This window comes from Eublepharis macularius, chromosome 12 (assembly GCF_028583425.1).
Source record: "Eublepharis macularius isolate TG4126 chromosome 12, MPM_Emac_v1.0, whole genome shotgun sequence".
Classification (NCBI taxonomy): domain Eukaryota; kingdom Metazoa; phylum Chordata; class Lepidosauria; order Squamata; family Eublepharidae; genus Eublepharis; species Eublepharis macularius.
In genome coordinates this window covers 69,998,607-70,018,202 of record NC_072801.1, presented here as the reverse complement: position 1 = coordinate 70,018,202, position 19,596 = coordinate 69,998,607, and the positions used below count along the sequence as shown (strand labels likewise).

General features: G+C 40.7%; 1 protein-coding gene across 1 annotated transcript; it reads left to right on the top strand.

Annotated features, from left to right (window-relative positions):
* Positions 1-2,873: 2,873 nt before the first annotated feature.
* LOC129339724 (vomeronasal type-2 receptor 26-like) lies at positions 2,874-10,404 on the top strand. Its single transcript, XM_054994307.1, has 7 exons — positions 2,874-2,885; positions 3,151-3,290; positions 4,947-5,238; positions 5,328-6,185; positions 7,859-8,086; positions 8,546-8,672; positions 9,503-10,404. The coding sequence occupies exons 1-7, from the start codon at positions 2,874-2,876 to the stop codon at positions 10,402-10,404; spliced, it is 2,559 nt and encodes an 852-aa protein (XP_054850282.1).
* The last annotated feature ends 9,192 nt before the right edge of the window (positions 10,405-19,596 follow it).

The window sequence follows — 19,596 nt, the reverse complement described above, 5'->3', positions numbered from 1 at the left end:
AAGAAAGAGCAGGAAAGGAGAGCACACAGCCATATAGCTCAGAGAGGGATCTCACATCCGAAGTCTCTATGGGTCTGGCGGCAGCAGCAGCAGCAAGAGGAAAGCCAGGCAACCAGTTGGCCAGCCAGCTAAGGCACACACACATGCCCCTTCCCCTTCCTTTGGCCAGGCAGCTGGGCTGACAGCAGGCAGGCATAGTGCAGGCAGTGTGGTTGAGCTGGACTGGAGACATGGCTATAGTGCTGGGCCAGGAGGCTGCTGGCTAAGGCAAGTGATCCCGATACTTCCCTCTCAGGCTGTTTGATCAAAGCTTGCAGTGTAAATCCTTTGCACAGTGGAGATGGGAGGAAGCCCATCTCTCCTTCCTCTGTGTGTATGTGAATGAGTGAGTAGGGGGGGAGAGTCCAATCTGTTTTCAGAACAAGGAGGGGGAGGAAAGATAAATGCCTGCGGTGTGTGTTGGTGGGGGTTCCTTTCCCTTTCTTTGGGGAAATGGTGGGAGGGGGCAAGTTGGTGGCTGGGTTGCCTTTGTGGGAGCTGGGTGGGAGGGAACCCATCCATGGTTTTATGTTGCTCTCCCCAACTTTTATATTCCCACCAACTATGCCTTTTGATCTTTTCTCTCCCATGTCCAAGCCTTTTCTATTCTCTTTTCTTCTCTCACCACACGCATTTCAATATCCCCTTTTTCAAATTTCGTTCTTTCCTTCTTTCTTTCCATGCTTTCTTCCCTCCCTCCCTCCCTCTTTTCTTTCCGTCTTTCTTTCTAGGTCTTTCCCTCCCTCCCTCCCTCCCTCCCTCCCTCCCTTTCTTTCTTTCTTTCTTTCTTTCTTTCTTTCTTTCTTTCTTTCTTTCTTTCTTTCTTTCTTTCTTTCTTTCTTTCTTTCTTTCTTTCTTTCTTTCTTTATTTATTTATTTATTTATTTATTTATTTATTTGTTTATTTGTTTATTTGTTTATTTGTTTATTTGTTTATTTGTTTATTTGTTTCCATTTCTTTCATATTTTCAATAAAAACAAGGTTGCCAGATCCGACTTGGAAAATATCTGAGCACTTTGGGGGTGGTGCCTAGCAAGGATATGACATCACTTTTGTGATGTCACTTCCAGGTCAAAGATCACGTGATGACACTTCCCAAGCTTCACCCCCTTTTGATGATGGCACTTCCAGCATATTGCACCCAAACCCCACCCTTTCCTGTGATGTCATTTTCAGGGCACTGCTCCAAACCCACCTCTTCCTCTGAAGTCACTTCAATGCATCATGTCTTTTGGCTCTCGAACATTTGACATTTATTCTATGTGGCTCTTATGTGAAGCAAGTTTGGTCACCCTTGGCCTACGTGAATTTATTCATGCCACGTTACATATGTAAATAAAGCCACAGAACAGAACCAACACTGTTATATAGCTTCAAGGCTAAAGTAGTCACTTTCTTAAAAATCACGTTACTGAAAAAAGAGAGGAGTGAATTGGATCCAGCTCACTTTTTTACTCAGGCTCTTCTCATTCTCCTCCTTACTACAGTCCCAATTCCACATCCCTTTTGTCTAGGTTGGCCAGGCCAAGACTAGGAACCGAGGGGAGGGCTGGGGGTGGAGACATGAAGGCGTGTGACATCAGTGATGTCACTGACATACCGTTTGTCAGGAAGTGACAAAGGGTAGCTCTGAGAACTGCTGGGAACTCTATAGTAAATAGGGTTGCTGTGCTTCCATGGGGGCAGGAGATTCCCTGTCTCCATCTCTGCTCATCTGGCTGGCAGCAGGGAAAGGCACCTGGGCAGGATGCACATGTGTGAAGGGCTTCTGCATTGCACTGGAAATGTCATTTATGGCATAACAGGTGTTCATGGTGGTAAGTATTAGTTACCCCTGTCCTGCTTTGGCCTCTGGGGGACCTGGCCCCTCTGATAGCAAAACCACTATCACTGTGTTTTATAAAGATTCAGAGCTTGCCCCTGGAGTTCGCCCGTATGAGCCTACTTTTGTTCATGCATATCCTATGATCCCCAGCATAGCTTTTTTCCTTATCAAAGGAGACTATTACTCCTATTTTCACAAGCAGAAAAGCTGTTTGGATCCAATTATAATCATCTCACTAGATGTGCAGTGTGAACGTTGCATGATATGGCCTGTAGGCTGACCTGTGGTTTATCTCAGGTCAGTGCACATCTGTACCTAGGAGGCCATGCTCTCCATTTCTTGTTAAACTTTAGAGAAAAAATTAAAAGTTATGGTTGGATCTGAGAAAAATACCTGATTTGTTACTTGTGATTCTGTAATAAAGGTCAAAACTCTGGAGGCTTTCATTACTGCCTCTGAAATGGTCAAAATTACTGGTTTTCTTCTTCAACCCAATGGGATTTCAAATGGCCATGAACAAGGATAATGCTCAATTTCAATCATGTTATAAACAATTATGTTTGTTGATCAGAATTGGCTCTAAGAATAGGGAGATCTACATCAGCCTTTTATATCTTCATTTCTTTATATTTTGAAGAATATTTCCTGAAGATGATTCCCTCCCCATCGCATCAAATCCATGTCTGAAACTGTTCTTAATCTCTTATTTTTCCTCCCACTTTCCTCTCATAGTTTGGAAACTGATACCTTGCGAAATAGGAAGGATCCAACAATCACCTCCCTTATATGCTTTGGTTATTGTCCTGCATTCTCTAAAATCATTAAAGCCCCCCTCCCACCCTCATTTTTTTAAACAAACGAAAACATCTGATGGAGAATTCACTATTTTTACACACACAGGCTAAAACCTGATACCTGTAGCAGAGCCCCTTTCTAAAAGGTCCCAAGCAAAGTCAGCTTGATACACCCTGAGACAAGAAAGTAACAAAGTAGACAAAATACACGGACATGGACAGACAGGTAACAAAAAGTGCTCTTTTTAATTGTAAGAGTTAGGGTGCAAAGGTTAATTTGTATGTTAAACTTTGCATTAGTGCCCAAACAGACTGATCAAGGACATTTATAACAAAATGGATGCTAGCTGGATATTGGTGTAGAAGGAAGCATGAACATCAACATCTGGAGAGGTTTTGTCACCAGGTCACTGGTGATACTATTGTTTTTGCTTGTCCTCTTGTGCCATACCATATCCAAAAGGACTCGTTCCAGTCTTTGCACCATACAGGAAGATCCTCTTCCCATTCATCACGAATTTTATCAGCCGGGTGACCTTATCATTGGAGGGATTGCTTCTCAAATCTTCTTTATGCACAATACTTTCTCTTTTGAGCAACAGCCTGGAAGGAGGCTGAGTGGCGAACCCATGTAAGATTTTTGTTCTTTTTATTTTCTTTCCCTTGAATGCCCACTTCACAATGTGCTTATTGAATATGATACTTTAGTACAACTTGATTTTTTTTAAAAAAAGAATGAATTCCATAAGATAGCAGAGTGTCATTTTGTTTGTTGTGCTTTTTTATATTTCTTTGGGAATCCACAGGAAATTTCTGCACTCCCTCAATTGAACTGAATAGACTCTGTGCCTTTCCATGGGATGTCTGGAGAAACATCACATGGTGTGGTATACCCTTGCTTTTGAAGTGCCTTTTGGAAGGCATAAGAAAACCACACAATGACTTTTAGTAGATTTTAACCTCTACAATTCCTTTAAGCCTCCATCCCTAGTCATCTTTAGCCTCCATCACTTTCTCCTGCTGATAAGTCAAAGAGAGGATTTTTCTTACATTCACATACCAGTTACAAGCATGTACTGTAATAAATAACTTGTGCATAACTTTTTTGTGTTTGGGGATAATGTTACATTTCATGATCATCTTCCTTTTGGATAACTATGGTATTGACCTTCATCTTTTCATATCAGTTTTTGTTCTATTTGAAATTGCATTTCTTAAATATGGTAATATATCCATCTGTCTACAGGTTTGACCCTTCTAGTTTCTTTGTTTAATTCAAGTCATTTTCATACCTTATTCTTGAAAGAGAGGGAACAAGAGCTAATTGAGATTCCTTAAAGTGTGTGTGCATTGCTTGTGTTTTTATGTACCTATAGGGTAATCCAACTAGTCTTTTTTCTGGTTAAAAATGGTTAAATATGTGAATCTACCTTCAGGCACCTGCATTGTTCTGATATTTATGAATTTTGCTTTTCAACATTGGCAAGTTCATCAAATCAAGAAATGTTTCCCTGTTCCTCTCTGCTTAAATTGCAACACATTCTCTAAATGTATTCTCTCTCAGTAGAGGCCCTCCCACCAACATTGTCTATTCATTATGGTAGATTCACAGTTTACAGTTGCTCACATCATTCATTCTATTCTGTCCTGAGTGTTTCATTCAATCTGTTCCTACAGCATTTCTCAGCAATCAACCTTTGCAACATGAAATGCTGATACAGTCAGTAAGGGATCACAAGATAATCTCACTGTATATTTCTTCTGTTTGTAGAGACAGCTGTTAAATAGCAGGGAAGCTATGTCCTGGATCCTATGTTCTTTTGCTGTTCAAAAGAGAATGATTTTGAAAGACTGAAACAACAGTTTATTAAACATAGCAAGGAAAACGGATACTTTTACAACTTCTGGTTTAGTTGCTGGTTTACTCCAGGTTTACTTGCTTCCAGAAAAGCTATTTGTAATATTTATAAAGATTGGTACTTGTTTTTTTCCCTGTATAAAATCCATAATAAATATACAAAGTTATGTTGTAAGGGGTGGAGGGGGGGGGACTAACCCACCAACTTTCAGCACTGGAAATGCAGAAATCAGCAAAGGAAGTTTTTCATGGCATGCAGATTTTTGCATAACTATTTAAAGGCTTACTTAACATTTCCAACCCTACTATAACAAGGATGCGAGTTTTTAAAAAAAATAAAGCCAGAGAACAGAACCAACACTATTATATAGCTGCACCTGCAAAGCTAATGAAGTTGTTTGTTTTAAAATACATTGACTCTTGTTGCAGTTCAGTGCCAAAATACTACCAGAATGTCTTATCTTTGGTATATGCCGTCAAAGAAATCAATGAGAATCCCAACATCTTACCAAACATTACTCTGGGTTTCCACATCCTCAACAACTACTTCATTTCAAGGATGACGTATAAGGCTTCCCTGAGCCTATTTTCTACACATCATAGGTTTATCCCTAACTTTGGAACTCACACCCAGAAAATGCTGATAGCTGTCATTGGAGGACTTGTCTCTGAAATCTCTGACAACATCGCTACCATTTTAGCCATATACAAGGTTCCGCAGGTAGGGGTGTAGGGAAATTTCAGAGCTTTGGCACACAACTGAACATGCACTTGGAATACCTCTGAAAAAATACTACCATTATCTTTCAGCTCACTTATGGATCATATTCTCCAGCACAGAACGATGAAATTGTATCCCCAACTTTGTACCAGATGGTCCCAAATGAAGTATATCAGTACAAAGGGATCGTCCAGTTATTTCATCATTTCAGATGGACATGGGTGGGGCTCTTGGCAGCAGATGATGACAAAGGGGACACCTTTCTGCAGACAATAATACCCCTGCTTTCTCAAAATGGCATCTGTTTTGCCTTCATACAAAAATTGCCAAAGCGGACCTATACAGGCAAGTTGATAGATTCATTTCTAGAGCAGCTGGAAATGTATCCCCGCCTCATAGAAAGCAAAGCCAATGTGTATTTTGTACTGGGTGAACGTTCATCAATGTCGGCTTTGAGATGGGTACTCTTTCTAGCAGAATACATGTCACTGCCCCCTCTTGGGAAAGTATGGATTGTTACATCCCAATGGGAATTCGAATCACTGACCATTCAAAGAAGCTGGGATATAGAAGCTTTCCATGGTGCCATATCCTTCACAGCTCACTCCAGCCAGCTACCAGGATTCCAAGAATTTCTTCAGATGGTAAGTCCTTCCTGGGCCAAAGGAGATGGCTTTATTCAGGAATTATGGGAACAAGCATTCATTTGCTCATTGAGAATATCTAATGTGCCTGAAGAAAACAGCAGAATGTGCACTGGGGAAGAGAAGCTAGAGAGCTTACCTGGGACATTGTTTGAAACTAGCATGACTGGCCACAGCTACAACATCTACAATGCTGTCTATGCTGTGGTATATGCTTTGCATGCCATTTATTTATCCAATCTGAAACATAAAAGACTGGTGGATGGAAGGAATTTTGAGTTTCAGAGTGTTCAGCCATGGCAGGTAAATCTCAAAGGCTTCTTGTCAACCCTGTCTCCCCCCACCCACCCTTTTTGATTCCCATCCTCTGAAGCTAATTTTAGGGTGGAGGGGAGGCAATCACTATCTAAAGCATTATTATTTTTTCAACTTTCTACAATCTATATCTTATTGAATCCCCCTGCTGTTGATTGTATTGAATTACACTATGTAATCTGCATTGAGTCTCAGTGAGAAAGGTGAACTATAAACAACCAAACAGCAAGCAAGCAAACAAATACTAATGTGACAGCTCAGCTTTATGCATTTCTTTAGTAAAGTAGTGGCAGACATGACATAGGATAAAAAAGTAAATAAAATACCTGCTTTATTCATATTCTCCCTCTCTTCCATGTGGCAGCTAAAAGAGATAAACCTCAGAATTCTTAAAAAGAAATACAGTTACTATTGTCAGGCTATGGGTGACAGGATATGGTAGACAGATCTGTGTACCATTGCAGCAAGACGCAGGTCCTTGGTTAAATGGTTTTTATTCACAAATCAGATCATTTCCATATATATGTCCATAGAACTGCTCAGGAGCAAGGCAGGCATCTAAACAGCAAGAGTAAAAGTTGACAGGAATGACATCATGAGAGAGAGACTTCTCTTTTAACAGTCAAGTCTGCTCCTTTCCCCCCTCCCAATCATAAACAAGATCTTGGCACTTTTCTTGTGTGAGAACGGTTCACATATTTGTAATATCAAGTTGAGTCACTAAAAAACAAGACATAGCAAAGTCTGGGAGGGAGTAGCATACAAGGTCAGAAACACTGGAAGCTGTTGTAGTTCGTTAGATAAACACCTGTGAAAGCCTGTGTATTGACAATCTGGTACATGAAAACTTATGCTGAAATACCTGTTAGTTTTTAAAGCGCCATGTTGTTTTGGCTCAAGCAGGCTACCATGGCTTCATCTCTAGAATTCATAAATGCATTGCAAATCAAGAATAATCCAGATCTTGGCAAGACAGAACTTTGTAAAGCTAATTGTCAAGTCCTGCCAGTTAGAGCCCCATTCACTCCACTGCACATACTTCAGTGTATGAGTTACAGATGCTTTATTAGAGATCCATCAGTATCAGTGCACTCAGACAGTGGCATTGGCAGAAGTGACATAAGAAGAGAAAGCAATACTAGAGAGAGGATACGGTTCCTGTCCAGGACAGGGACCGTTAGGATTTGGCGCGCAGGGTAAGGAATTGGATGGGGTAGAGGGGAAGGGAAGGAGGGAATGAGCCCTTTCCATTTCTCAGGGTGATACGGATCCTTCAAGGCCACTCTCACATGCCAGCTGGGAAACCAAAAACAGCCACCTGCCAGATAAGCCACTAACAGTCAAGCAGAGAAAACAGACCTCCATATATTCTCAGATGACCAAAGTACCATACAGTAGACATACATGGGCCCTTTTCACACTGCTTACCTTCACTCACAACGATGCGGAACATCGCACAAAAACTGTGGAACATCGTGTTTTCTCGCGCGTGATTTGCATGAGAAAACGTGATCTTCCGTGTTTTTAGCGCAATGTTCTGCGTCGTTGCGAGTGAAGGTAAGCAGCGTGAAAAGGGCCCTGGCAGATAGGCAGGACATATCTGACACTAATCCTAAATATTTTTAACATCTTATTTTCCTTTTGTTTCATTTTCTATCCAGCTCTATCGCTTTCTGAAAAGTATCATCTTCAATAACAGCGCAGGTGACACTGTGCATTTTGATGACCACGGAGAACTGATTGGAGGATTTGATGTAACAAACTGGATAACCTTCTCTAATAGCTCTTTTGTGAGAGTAAAATTGGGAAATATGGATCCTCGGACTCTGCCAGGAAAAGAGTTAACCCTAAATGATGCTAAAATTGTGTGGCATAGAAGCTTTCACCAGGTGAGACATTGCTACAAATGCTAGGGTCTCCAAAAACAATTGAGGTCAATTCCGTTTTAGCCATTTCAGAATTCTGCCTGCCTTTCAGTTACTGAATTGTGCTTTGCCACATTGCAGTTTATAAACCACAATTATTTTCCTTTGTTATGATGATCCAGAAAACATTGTTTCAACTGTTTATTCCCACTGCTGCACATAACAGTAAATTTTGGGGCCATTTGTATTTGTAATTGACTCTGTTCCTAACAGTTACACCACAAATGGTCACCTAAAACTCTTTAATCCTTCTTTGAATCAGCTCAACATATATTCCTTCCCAGCAATAATTAAGTAATAAACTGCTGAAACTGATCCATATATGGGGAGTTTGGTGTCGTCGTCATTTTATTTCAAAAACGTGCTGCCTGCCACATTGTGAATTCACATTTTCTCAATGCTAATCTTTCTTTTTATGGACAGGTGCCACCCCTTTCTGTGTGCAATGGCCGCTGCCTTCCTGGCTACAGCAGGAAAAAGAAGGAGGGAGAGAAATTTTGCTGCTACGATTGCGCTCAGTGTCCAGAGGGGATGATCTCTGACCAGGAGGGTAGGAAAACAGAAAGATATTAGCAAATGTCCACTAAGATAGTATATTCAACAAAAGTAATATAGTGGTAGTTCTTTACACTTGGAATTGGAAAGGAACAGGAACCCCTTTTATTCTTTGGTTTTTGAGATTGCCAAAGATGTTTCATATGAAACCATTACAAATTCAGAGAGTTCATCAGCTGCAGTAGCACAGTGTTTAAGTGATTAGGTTGTGAATCAGCCATTATGCTAGTTCAACTCCCACAACTGCCATGAACTTTGAGTAAGCCACTCTTCTCAGCCCCAACTCCCCAGCTGCATTGCATGGATAATAACAACACTGGCCTTATATATTGTCGAAGGCTTTCACGGCCGGAGAACGATGGTTGTTGTGGATTTTCCGGACTATACTTTTGTTGAATATTAAAACCATTAATTAAAGTTTACAGAGTGCCAGTCTATGGGAGGGAGAATATGCAGTTGGGAGGAGGGAGCAGGCATTGGGCTCTTGCCGGGCGCCCCCATTCCCCTCCACTGTATGTGTGTGTGTGTGGGGGGGGGTTCTGTAAACTTCAATTAAATGGAAAGCTAAGCTGCAAGACCAGGACGCTTACATTTCCCATCAAAAGGTGAGGGAAGCTGATAAGTGTCCAACCTGTGTCTGGCGTCACTTTTAGCTTGGCTCTCATAGCCTACATTGTCAGCTATTCATCTACAACAACACAATACCATCCTCAAATTGATCTGCAATACCAGAACATAGAAATATGCCTACTCATTGGCTGATCCAAATTACATGACTCCATTTCCCAAAAGCTTTGTACTATTTCAACACTTCTTCCTTTTCAGACATGGACATCTGTATCAAATGTTCACAAGATCATAGTCCCAATTTGGACAAAAATCAATGCATTCCCAAGATAATTATCTACCTTTCCTACAAAGAACCTTTAGGAATCTTCTTAGCAACAATGGCTATTTCTTTCTCTGTGCTGACAGCTCTGGTGCTTGGAGTCTTTATGCAGCACCACAACACCCCCATAGTCAAAGCCAACAACAGAAGCCTCAGCTACATTCTCCTGGTCTCTCTCTTTCTTTGCTTCCTCTGCTCCTTGCTTTTCATTGGACAGCCTGCAAAAGTGACCTGCCTTCTTCGGCAAACTGTTTTTGGCATCGTCTTCTCTGTGGCCCTCTCCAGCGTGCTAGCCAAAACCATCAATGTGGTTCTGGCATTCATGGCAAAGAAACCAGGATCTGCAATGAGGAAATGGGTGGGGAAAAGACTGGTAAATTCTATTCTTTTTTCCTGCTCCGTTATTCAAGAAGGACTTTGTAGTTTTTGGCTAAGTACCAACCCTCCATTTCCAGATATGGACTTGAATTCAGTGGATGGGAAAATTGTAGAGGAATGTAATGAGGGCTCAGATGCCATGTTTTATTGTGTTCTGGGCTATCTGGGCTTCCTTGCTATTGCCAGCTTTGCTGTGGCTTTCTTTGCTAGGAAATTACCTGATAGTTTTAATGAAGCCAAATTTATCACTTTTAGCATGTTGGTCTTTTGCAGTGTTTGGCTGTCCTTTGTCCCCACCTACCTGAGCACTAAAGGAAAATACATGGTGGCCGTGGAGATCTTTTCTATCTTGGCCTCCAGTGCTGGCTTATTGGGCTGCATATTTTTCCCCAAATGTTACATCCTTGTTTTGAGGCCTGACCTTAATAATAGGAAGCGATTCTTGATGAGAAAAAAATAAGATTTATGTATTTCTGTATTCTGCTCTTATAGCTGCTTCATAGCAATATCGAAATATTTTAATATCTGTTTTGGGAATCCATTGCAGTTTGGAACTAGTCTACATTTTTCATGACAGAGTACCAATAATTAAGAATTTGAATCTTGTGCTAAAGAATAAAAATCTGAGACTGATCTAGCCTCATTCATATGATGCAAGTTAAGCTCTCAGAAGGGGATGTGGTTCATCTTTGAAAGATGCCTGAAGCCTACTGCACGAGGTTTGAGTGATTGTAACTGACTAGCCAAATGCCATTTACTTGTGTGGGTTTCAGGGACTGTCTTAGGGCCAAGCTACACATGACGAATGACACTTGAACGGCAAGTGGATTGAGTGGAGGGCAAGTGAACAGGGAGAAATACACTTGCTGTTCAAGTGTCATTCGTCATGTGTAGCTTGGCCCTCTGACAATGACCCTCAGGGACAACGGTCTTGGGCCCTGCTCTGGAGGTGGCAATAACCCATGTCCCACAACAGAGGGGAGGAAGAAGGAGAAGAGCAGGAGCCTGCTGCCATTTGCACCTGCCCTACCTGGGGGTGAGCAACAAGATTCTGGCAGCAGTAGTGACTCCTGTCCAGCTTGCAGGGGAGGGATGGTAGGGGATAGTAATTTTGGCACCCCATCCTGGACTTCTGCCGAGAGCCCCAGAATAAAATGACCATACCTGATGGATTTGGACCATATAGAAAATGAGATGTAGTCCTATGAGGAAAGACTGAAGAACTTGGGAACTTTCAGTTTGGAGAAGAGGAGGTTGAGGGGAGACATGATGGCTCTCTTCAAGTGTTTAAAAGACTATCACTTGGGGAGCGGGGAAGGGAGCTATTCCTGTTGGAAATAGAGGATAGGACTTGAAACAGAGAAGGTACCGGCTGGACATTAGGAAAAGCTTATTCACATTAAGAGTAATTCAGCAGTGGAATGGGCTGCCTAGGAATGTGCTGGGTTCCCCCTCATTGGCAATCTTCAAGGAGCGGTTGGACAAATACTTGTCAGGGATGAATTAGGTTCTTCCTGCATTGGGCAGGGGGTTGGACTAGATGGTCTGTAAGGCCCCTTCCAACTCCAGGATTCTCCATTTATGTGATACACAATAACACTTGCCCATTGTACACATGTTCCTGATGCTATTTGGCAATAGATACAGAAGAATGTTGCTTCTTTGGCCCGTATGAGTCATCAGACTGCTTCTGAAAGGAAAAGTCCAGGTTAAGTTCCTGAACTGTAGTTTTCCAGGTCTTATAATTTCTTCATTAGCCACCCCTCCCTCAATATTTGCACCCACTTGTCTCTGAACCAAAAATTAAAGTGGGAGGCTCAGCAGATGCAAGGAGGATGAATGAGTAAGTTTCTCTGTGTGTGGTAAGCTTCGTCTTCACGTTCCCAATGAAACTGATTGAGAGAGGTGAGGAGCAAAAGTTGGAATTACCCCAAGCTTTCAAAAGGATAGGATCTGAACTGAACCCAAATTAGTTCATTTTAAGAAGGCAGGGTGCTAAATGAGACTGAGAAATCTCACCACTCCAAACCCTTAAATAAAATAGTGACTTCCGTGGTTCAGGGGAAATTAGGAGAAGATCATAAAGCAATTTAGAGGTCCTCCACATGGTGGCAGCCCGAGAGTCAATCTCATCTTTTGCTGATGAAAAAAATGATCAAGCAGCAGAATCAATCATGAATAAAGGAAATATATGGAAAACTGTCTTGTTTGTCTCAGGTACGCATGCCATGAAATACTGATTATTTGGTACAGGAGTGTATATTTGGAACACAAGGTATTCACAGTCCGCTATTTCAGCAAGTATCATTTGCTGTATCCTGCTGGATGCTGGAGTTGTAGTTTAGTGCTGACTTTCAGAAATGGCAATGTCCTAAAGCAAAAACAAACAAACACCCAACCCTGAAATTTTCTACAATTGTGACCAGTCCAAAAAGCACAATTCGGTCGACCAACTGTCATTGGAATAGCATTCATCAAGTCGCAGATTAAATATGTGGGACGGGACTGCAAGCAGAGAGACTGAAGAGTTGTTGGGGGCATCTGTGAGAGGATTGGATGCACCCATAGGTTTTTTCACTGGGAGGAGAAAATCCCCTTTGGCTACTTAGAAAGCTATGCCTGGGAGTCATAGGACCTGCATAGAAAAAAGCCTTGTGTGATGGGGGCCTTACTAAGGAGAGGAACTGGGCACAATAGTTTATTTGGAACAGTCTGAATGTCTGAAACGTCCTTTCTCCACATGTAGAGAACCTTCACATGTAGAGGCAGTGAACTTCTAAATACTAGTGTCAGGAGGTGACTTCAGGCCTCAGCCTCTATGCCCTGTTGTTGGCCCTGCGCAGCAGCTGGTTGGCCACTGTGTGAGATAGGATATTAGACTAGATGGCCCACCGGTCTGGTTCAGCAGGGCTCATGTTAGGTTTTTACATTCTTAATGGCACCACACCAGGGGCTCCTTATGTTAGTGGGTGTTAATGGGACCCAATAAAATGTACAGACTTGTTGCTCAGTATTATGCATTATTCCCATCTAATCCTGTTGATTTCCAAGGGATTAGACATCATTAATTCCGCAATAGTATTGTACCATCAGAAAGCAATAGGGCTACATCATCCATATGCCTCAGGGAGAGAAAGGACATTGGTTGTGGAACAGCAAGACTGTGAGGTGGAAGTAGAAGACACTACAGGAATAGACATATCATTACTGTTAAATATAATCTAAAAACAAGCAATGCTACCCTCTGGACTTACTTAATACATTTTAAAACAAAATTTTCAAAAAGAAGCTGCCGTAATTAACAAACATCAATCAATTAAAATACTAAAAAAATAACAACAGTGTGCTTATATACCACCCATCTGGACAGATCAGTGCACACTCAGAGCAGTGAACAAAGTCAGTGTTGTTGTTATTATCCCCACAATACAGCGAGAGAGCTGGGGCTGAGAGGAGTGGCTTACCAAAGACCACTTGCAGAGTGAATGGCAGTCGTAGGAGTCAAACCAGCAGAATATCGATTCACATCCCAACCACTTACCCAAAACAAAAATTCTAAATGCCTACAACCTTCATATTCCATTGCTTAAGGCCTCGTTTTGTTTCACTGTTCCTTCAGAGTATGCTCAAACAACAAATATTTTTTTTTAATTTTTTAATTCATTTATTCATAATCTGCCTTTTTCACTGAGGATCAAGGTGGATTACACAGTGTGACTCAGTGCAGCTGCTTTCAAAGACAGTTAAAAAAAATGAAATAAGGTACATAAATGCAAATTTTCTAAGTTTTATAACAAGCAGAAATCCATTAGAGAGTTAAAGAAATGCTGAAACACAGCATAAACAATTCTAAGCCTGAGATATTAACAACAACAAAGACGTATTGTCAAAGGCTTTCACGTCCGGAGAACTTACCCAGTAAGATCATACTTACAGCAACAGACAGTACATAGGAAAAACAGTCTCCTACAGGAAAAGTGTTTTTGCCATATATCAAAGGAATTACTGATCAGATGGGAAAGCTTATGAAAAAGCATAACCTTCAAGCAGTATTCAGACCCACCCGAAAAATACAACAGATGCTACGATCAGCAAAAGACAGTAGAGACCCCCTCACCTCTGCAGGAGTATACCGTATACCCTGCAGCTGTGGACAAGTTTACATTGGGACCACAAAGCGTAGCATCCAGACAAGAATAAAAGAACATGAAAGACACTGCAGACTTGGACAACCTGAAAAATCAGCAGTGGATGAACATAGCCTAACTCAAACAGGGCACAGTATCTTATTCCAGGACACCAAAATACTGGACAACACTTCCAACTACTTTGTCAGACTGCACAGGGAAGCCATTGAAATTCACAAGCATAAGCAAAACTTCAACAGGAAAGAAGAAACCTTAAGAATGAACCGAGCATGGTTGCCAGTTCTGAAAAACACCAGGCTAACAAAACACTCTATACTCGAAAATAGCCCTGCAGAGAAGATTAGCACATCAAGCACCAATCCATATGCAAAAGAACCTCCTCAGTGAAGCCTCCCTCCATTAGCATTCCACACCCTGGGAAACTCTTATAGGATGACTCAGCTCAACCCCACAAATGACCTGCCAACATCTTTTCCACACTGTGACACTGAGAGATCTCTGTCTTTTGGTGCTACACCTCTGAAGATGCCAGCCACAGCTGCTGGCAAAACGTCAGGAACTACAATTCCAAGACCACGGCAATACAGCCCGGAAAACCCACAACAACCAACAACAAAGACACTACCCAGTAAGATCATACTTACAGCAACAGACAGTACATAGTAGTAAAGTATATAGCCCCTATCCCTTTACTAATACATCTCTTTGAGATCACTTCCTTGCAGTACAGCCATCCTATTTGAGTAAAAACCACTGCATAGATTTCAATCATATTTTGTTCATATAAGAGGCTTAAGAAATTGCTTGCTCTCCCACCACCATTTCAAACAAGAGCTTTTGGGATTTTTTTTATCCCATACCAGTCCTGAATGTTTCAATCTTTCTGGGTTAATTAATTTGGAATATGCTCATGACCAATTCACTTCCTTATCTTATGTAAGAGTCTTGAGGAAAGCTGATTCTCTGTCTTCATAAAACTGTATTTCCTTAATTTATGTGGTTTTAGCAGGGTCAGCCTTGGTTAGTACTTAGATGCGAGACCTCCAACAAAGACCCTGGTTGCAGAGGCAGGCAATGGCAAACCACGTCTGAGAGTCCCTTGCCATGAAAACCCCACCAGGAGTTGTCATAAGTCCGCTATGACTTGAGGGCACTCTCCACCACCACCAGTCTCTTAGTAAGTATGTGCCTATTGCAGGCAACTGCTAAGTGGGGGAGGACAGTGGGGAGGGGGCACAGTGACAGAAACACACAGACACAGTGCTGGTGGTAAAGAGTCCACAACTTTATTGAGATTACAGCTCAGGGAGCAAAGGCGTGCATAGGGCACAGGTCCAAGCATTGGCTGACCCGCCTGCCAAGCCGATGACTCACACGCCCCCTCAGATCCCTGCTGAAGGGGGGGCATGGGATGACAGTCAGTGGGATGCCAGGTGGGTGTACACCCCTCTGTGAACCATCCCCTGCCACCTGGGAGTGAGGCGGACTGACAGCCCCCGACTGGGCATGCACCAGCCATTCCTCACCCCCCAGACCCCTTATGGGGATCCCGTAGCATGGGGACTATCCTGACCACCTGAATCTATCTATTCCACAAGGTGGGGGCTATAACAGAGAAAGCGTGTGTACGAGCAGTTGTTGATCGTGCCTGTTTGTGAAAGGTGGCTGCCGCAGAAGGCCTTGAACAGATAAGCAGATTTGTTTTTTTTTTTTTTGAAAAAATTTTTATTGGGTTAGAATCCATTATTTTTACATTACATTCAATTTTCCCCAAATTTTTCATTCCTAACCCCCTCCCTTTCCCCCCCTTTTATTGACTTCCAACAGCTTTCCCACCCTTTGTCCCTTTTCCCTTACTTCTGTTAAATTCCTCTATCTAAAACAGATATACATTCTCTATTATATTAAGCAGTACATCCTTAGCTACTTTTCTTGTTATATACCCAAACTGTAAGTCTTTGTTTCCATCTTAGATAAACAATTTATCCCATTTTCCAGTTTTAAATATTTCTATATACCATAAAAATCTTACATTTAAATCAAACAATTTGACTTATTCTCTATATATTCCTCATTCTATCTTTTTATGGTAATTCTATATAGCACATCACATAATCAATCAATTTAACTCTTCTATACATTCAGTTTGGTGCATATAAATCTTATCACAGAAAGAAAATATTGTTAGTTATTCAATCCTTATATTTAAACCTTATCATTAATTATTTTCTATCAATATTCTATCTATTAACCTATATATATCTATTTATATATCAATCTGTTAACTGCTTATTAATTCACATTTATCTCTTCCTCCCTCGGTAAAGTCACCCCCCTCTATTATACTTTTATTATACTTCAGTAGTTCTCAAACTGCCACAGTTTTCCTCCCACCTCCCATTTCTTCTCCAGATATTGTTTCAGCTTCTCCCAGTCTGTGTTAAACTGCCCTGAGTCCAGATTTCTCAGTTTTCTTGTCATCTTATCCATTTCTGCCATGTACAGCAATTTGTAGATCCAATCTTCAATAGTTGGCACTTCTTGTACTTTCCATTTTTGCGCATACAAAAGTCTGGCTGCTGCTGTCATATAGAATATCAACGTCCTATGATGGGCTGGAATTCCCTCCATTCCCAAGTTTAGTAGCAGGAGTTCTGGGTTCTTATTTATTTGAAATTGTAAAATTTCACTCATTTCTCTTATTACTTCCCCCCAGTACTGCCTAGCTACCTCACACGACCACCACATGTGATAGAGGGAGCCCTCATGCTTCTTACATTTCCAACATTTATTAGAAGTATTCAGATTCCCTAGCGCAATCTTCTTTGGTGTCATGTACCAACGATAAATCATTTTGTAAATGTTCTCTTTAATATTAGTACATGTCGTTATCTTCATTGTAGTTTTCCACAAGTATTCCCATGCCTCCATTGTTATTTCTTTATTAAAATTAATAGCCCATTTCACCATTTGTGTTTTAACTGTCTCATCCTCGGTATACCATTTCAACAGTACTTGGTATACCTTGGATATTCTTTTCTTATCTTCTTTAAGAAGAGTCTGCTCTAGTTCCGAATTCTCTATTCGTATACCTCCCTTTGCAGAGTCCGAGTTATATAAGTCTCTGATCTGTCTGTACTGGAACCAATCGTAGTTAGGTGATAGTTCCTCTTGTGTCTTTATTCTAAGTTTGGATGCTTCAGTTTTAGTTATTTCTTTATACGTTAAACATTGTTGTTCATTATCAACAGCTCTCGGGTCTATCACCTCATATGGAACCACCCACAAAGGGGTTCCTTCTTGTAGATAAATTCTGTACTTCTTCCAGATTATGTATAGACTTCTCCGAACAAAGTGATGCAGGAACATCGAGTTGACCTTTACTTTGTCATGCCATAAATATGCGTGCCATCCAAATATTTTTTTATATCCCTCTAGGGCTAATAGTTTCTTGTTCTTTAATGTCATCCATTCTTTCAACCAAACTAGGCAGATTGCATCATGATAAAGTCTCAGATTGGGCAGTTGCATTCCGCCTCTTTCCTTTGCATCTTGTAAAACTTTCACTTTCATTCGAGGCTTCTTGCCTGCCCAAACAAAATCTGATATTTTCCTCTGCCATTTTTCAAATTGTTTGGAATCTCTGATGATTGGTATTGTCTGTAGCAAAAACATTACTCTTGGTAACACATTCATCTTAACTGCTGCAATCCTGCCCAACCATGACAAATTCAATCTATTCCATTTAATCAAGTCTCTCTCTATCTGAGTCCATAGTTTTTCATAATTGTTTTTGAATAGATCTATGTTCTTTGCAGTTAATTCAACTCCCAAATATTTCACTTTACTTGTTACTTCACAATCCGTTGTTTCCATTAACAATTGTTGTTTCTGCTTAGTCATATTTTTGCATAATATCTTTGACTTCTTTTTGTTAATGAAGAAACCTGCCAAGTCTCCAAACTCCTTGATCTTATCTATCACTCTTGGCATGTTCTCCAATGGGTCCTCTACAATTAACATTATGTCATCCGCAAATGCTCTGACCTTGTATGAATAGTCCTTTATTTTTATTCCACGAATTTCATCATCTTGACGTATTTGTATCATCAGAATCTCCAATACTAAAATGAACAACAATGGAGATAACGGGCAACCTTGTCTTGTTCCTTTACTTATCGTCAATTTCTTGGTCAATTCATCATTCACCACGATTGCTGCAGTCTGGTCTCTATAAATTTCCTTAATTGCTCTGATGAATCTTTCTCCCAATTGTAGCTTTTCCATAGTGGCAAACATAAAGTCCCAGTTTAAATTGTCAAACGCTTTTTCAGCGTCTACAAAGAAGAAACCAACCTCTTTGTCACAACGCTTGTCATAATATTCAATAGCATTGATCACTGTCCTTAAGTTGTCTCTTATTTGTCTGTCTGGCAAAAAGCCTGCTTGTTCCTCCTCTATGACTTCCGAGAGCCACCCCTTCAATCTCTCCGCCAATATCTTCGCAAAAATTTTATAGTCATTGTTGAGTAGCGATATAGGTCTATAATTTTTCACATTAGTCAGGTCTTGGCCCTCTTTTGGGATCAATGATATATTCGCTTCACTCCAAGTTTCTGGAATCCTTTGATCCCTTAAAACCCCATTCATCACTTCTTTTAGGAATGGTGCCAGTTCATTAGCCATTGTCTTATAGAATTTAGCCGTAAGTCCATCTGGCCCTGGCGCCTTTCCTAGATTTGCAGATTGTATTGCCTTACTTATTTCCTCGTCAGTTACTTCACTATTCAACTTATTTCTCCAAGCTTCCGAGATTTCTGGAAGTTTGGTTTTCTCCAAATATGACGCTATTGATTCTTTGTTTACTTCTTTTTTATTATACAGCTTAGCGTAAAATTTATAAAAGGCTCTACTAATGGTAGCCTGCTCCAAATACGTTTTGTTATCTTCGCAAATTTTATTTATTATCTTCTTTTCCCTTTTCTTCTTCAATTGCCATGCCAGGTACTTCCCAGGTTTATTAGCACCCTCAAACGCTTTTTGATTCAGTCTTTTGAGATTCCACTCCAATTCTTTATTGCTCATTGCTGTTAGCTGTTCTTGAAGTATTTTAATTTCCTGGTATACCTTCTTTTTCCCTGGTCTCTTTTTTAGCTGTATTTCTTTGGCTTTTATTTTCTCCTCAATCTCTTGTCTTTTCTCCTCTTTCTTCTTTCTTGCTCTACCATTTAAGTCCATTAGTATGCCCCTTACAACCGCCTTGTAAGCATCCCAAACTTTATTGGTTGGTACTTCTTTATTCACGTTGTATTGTATAAAAAACTTTGTCTCTCTTCTCAGTATTTCCATATTCTCTCTTTCCTGTAACAAGTCCTCATTTATTCTCCATGCTTTCCTTTTTCTCTTTTTTCCAAATTTCCACATAATTGGGTTGTGATCTGAGCCTACCATAGGCATTATTTCTACCTCCTTAGTCCATAATGCTAAGTCTTTTGAGGCCCAGA

What these genes read in the sequence shown, in the direction of transcription:
- LOC129339724 (XM_054994307.1), top strand. An exon ending in CCATATACAAGGTTCCGCAG is followed by an intron (nt 5,239 to 5,327) that starts GTAGGGGTGTAG and finishes ATTATCTTTCAG; the next exon opens with CTCACTTATGGATCATATTC. An exon ending in GGCATAGAAGCTTTCACCAG is followed by an intron (nt 8,087 to 8,545) that starts GTGAGACATTGC and finishes TTTTATGGACAG; the next exon opens with GTGCCACCCCTTTCTGTGTG.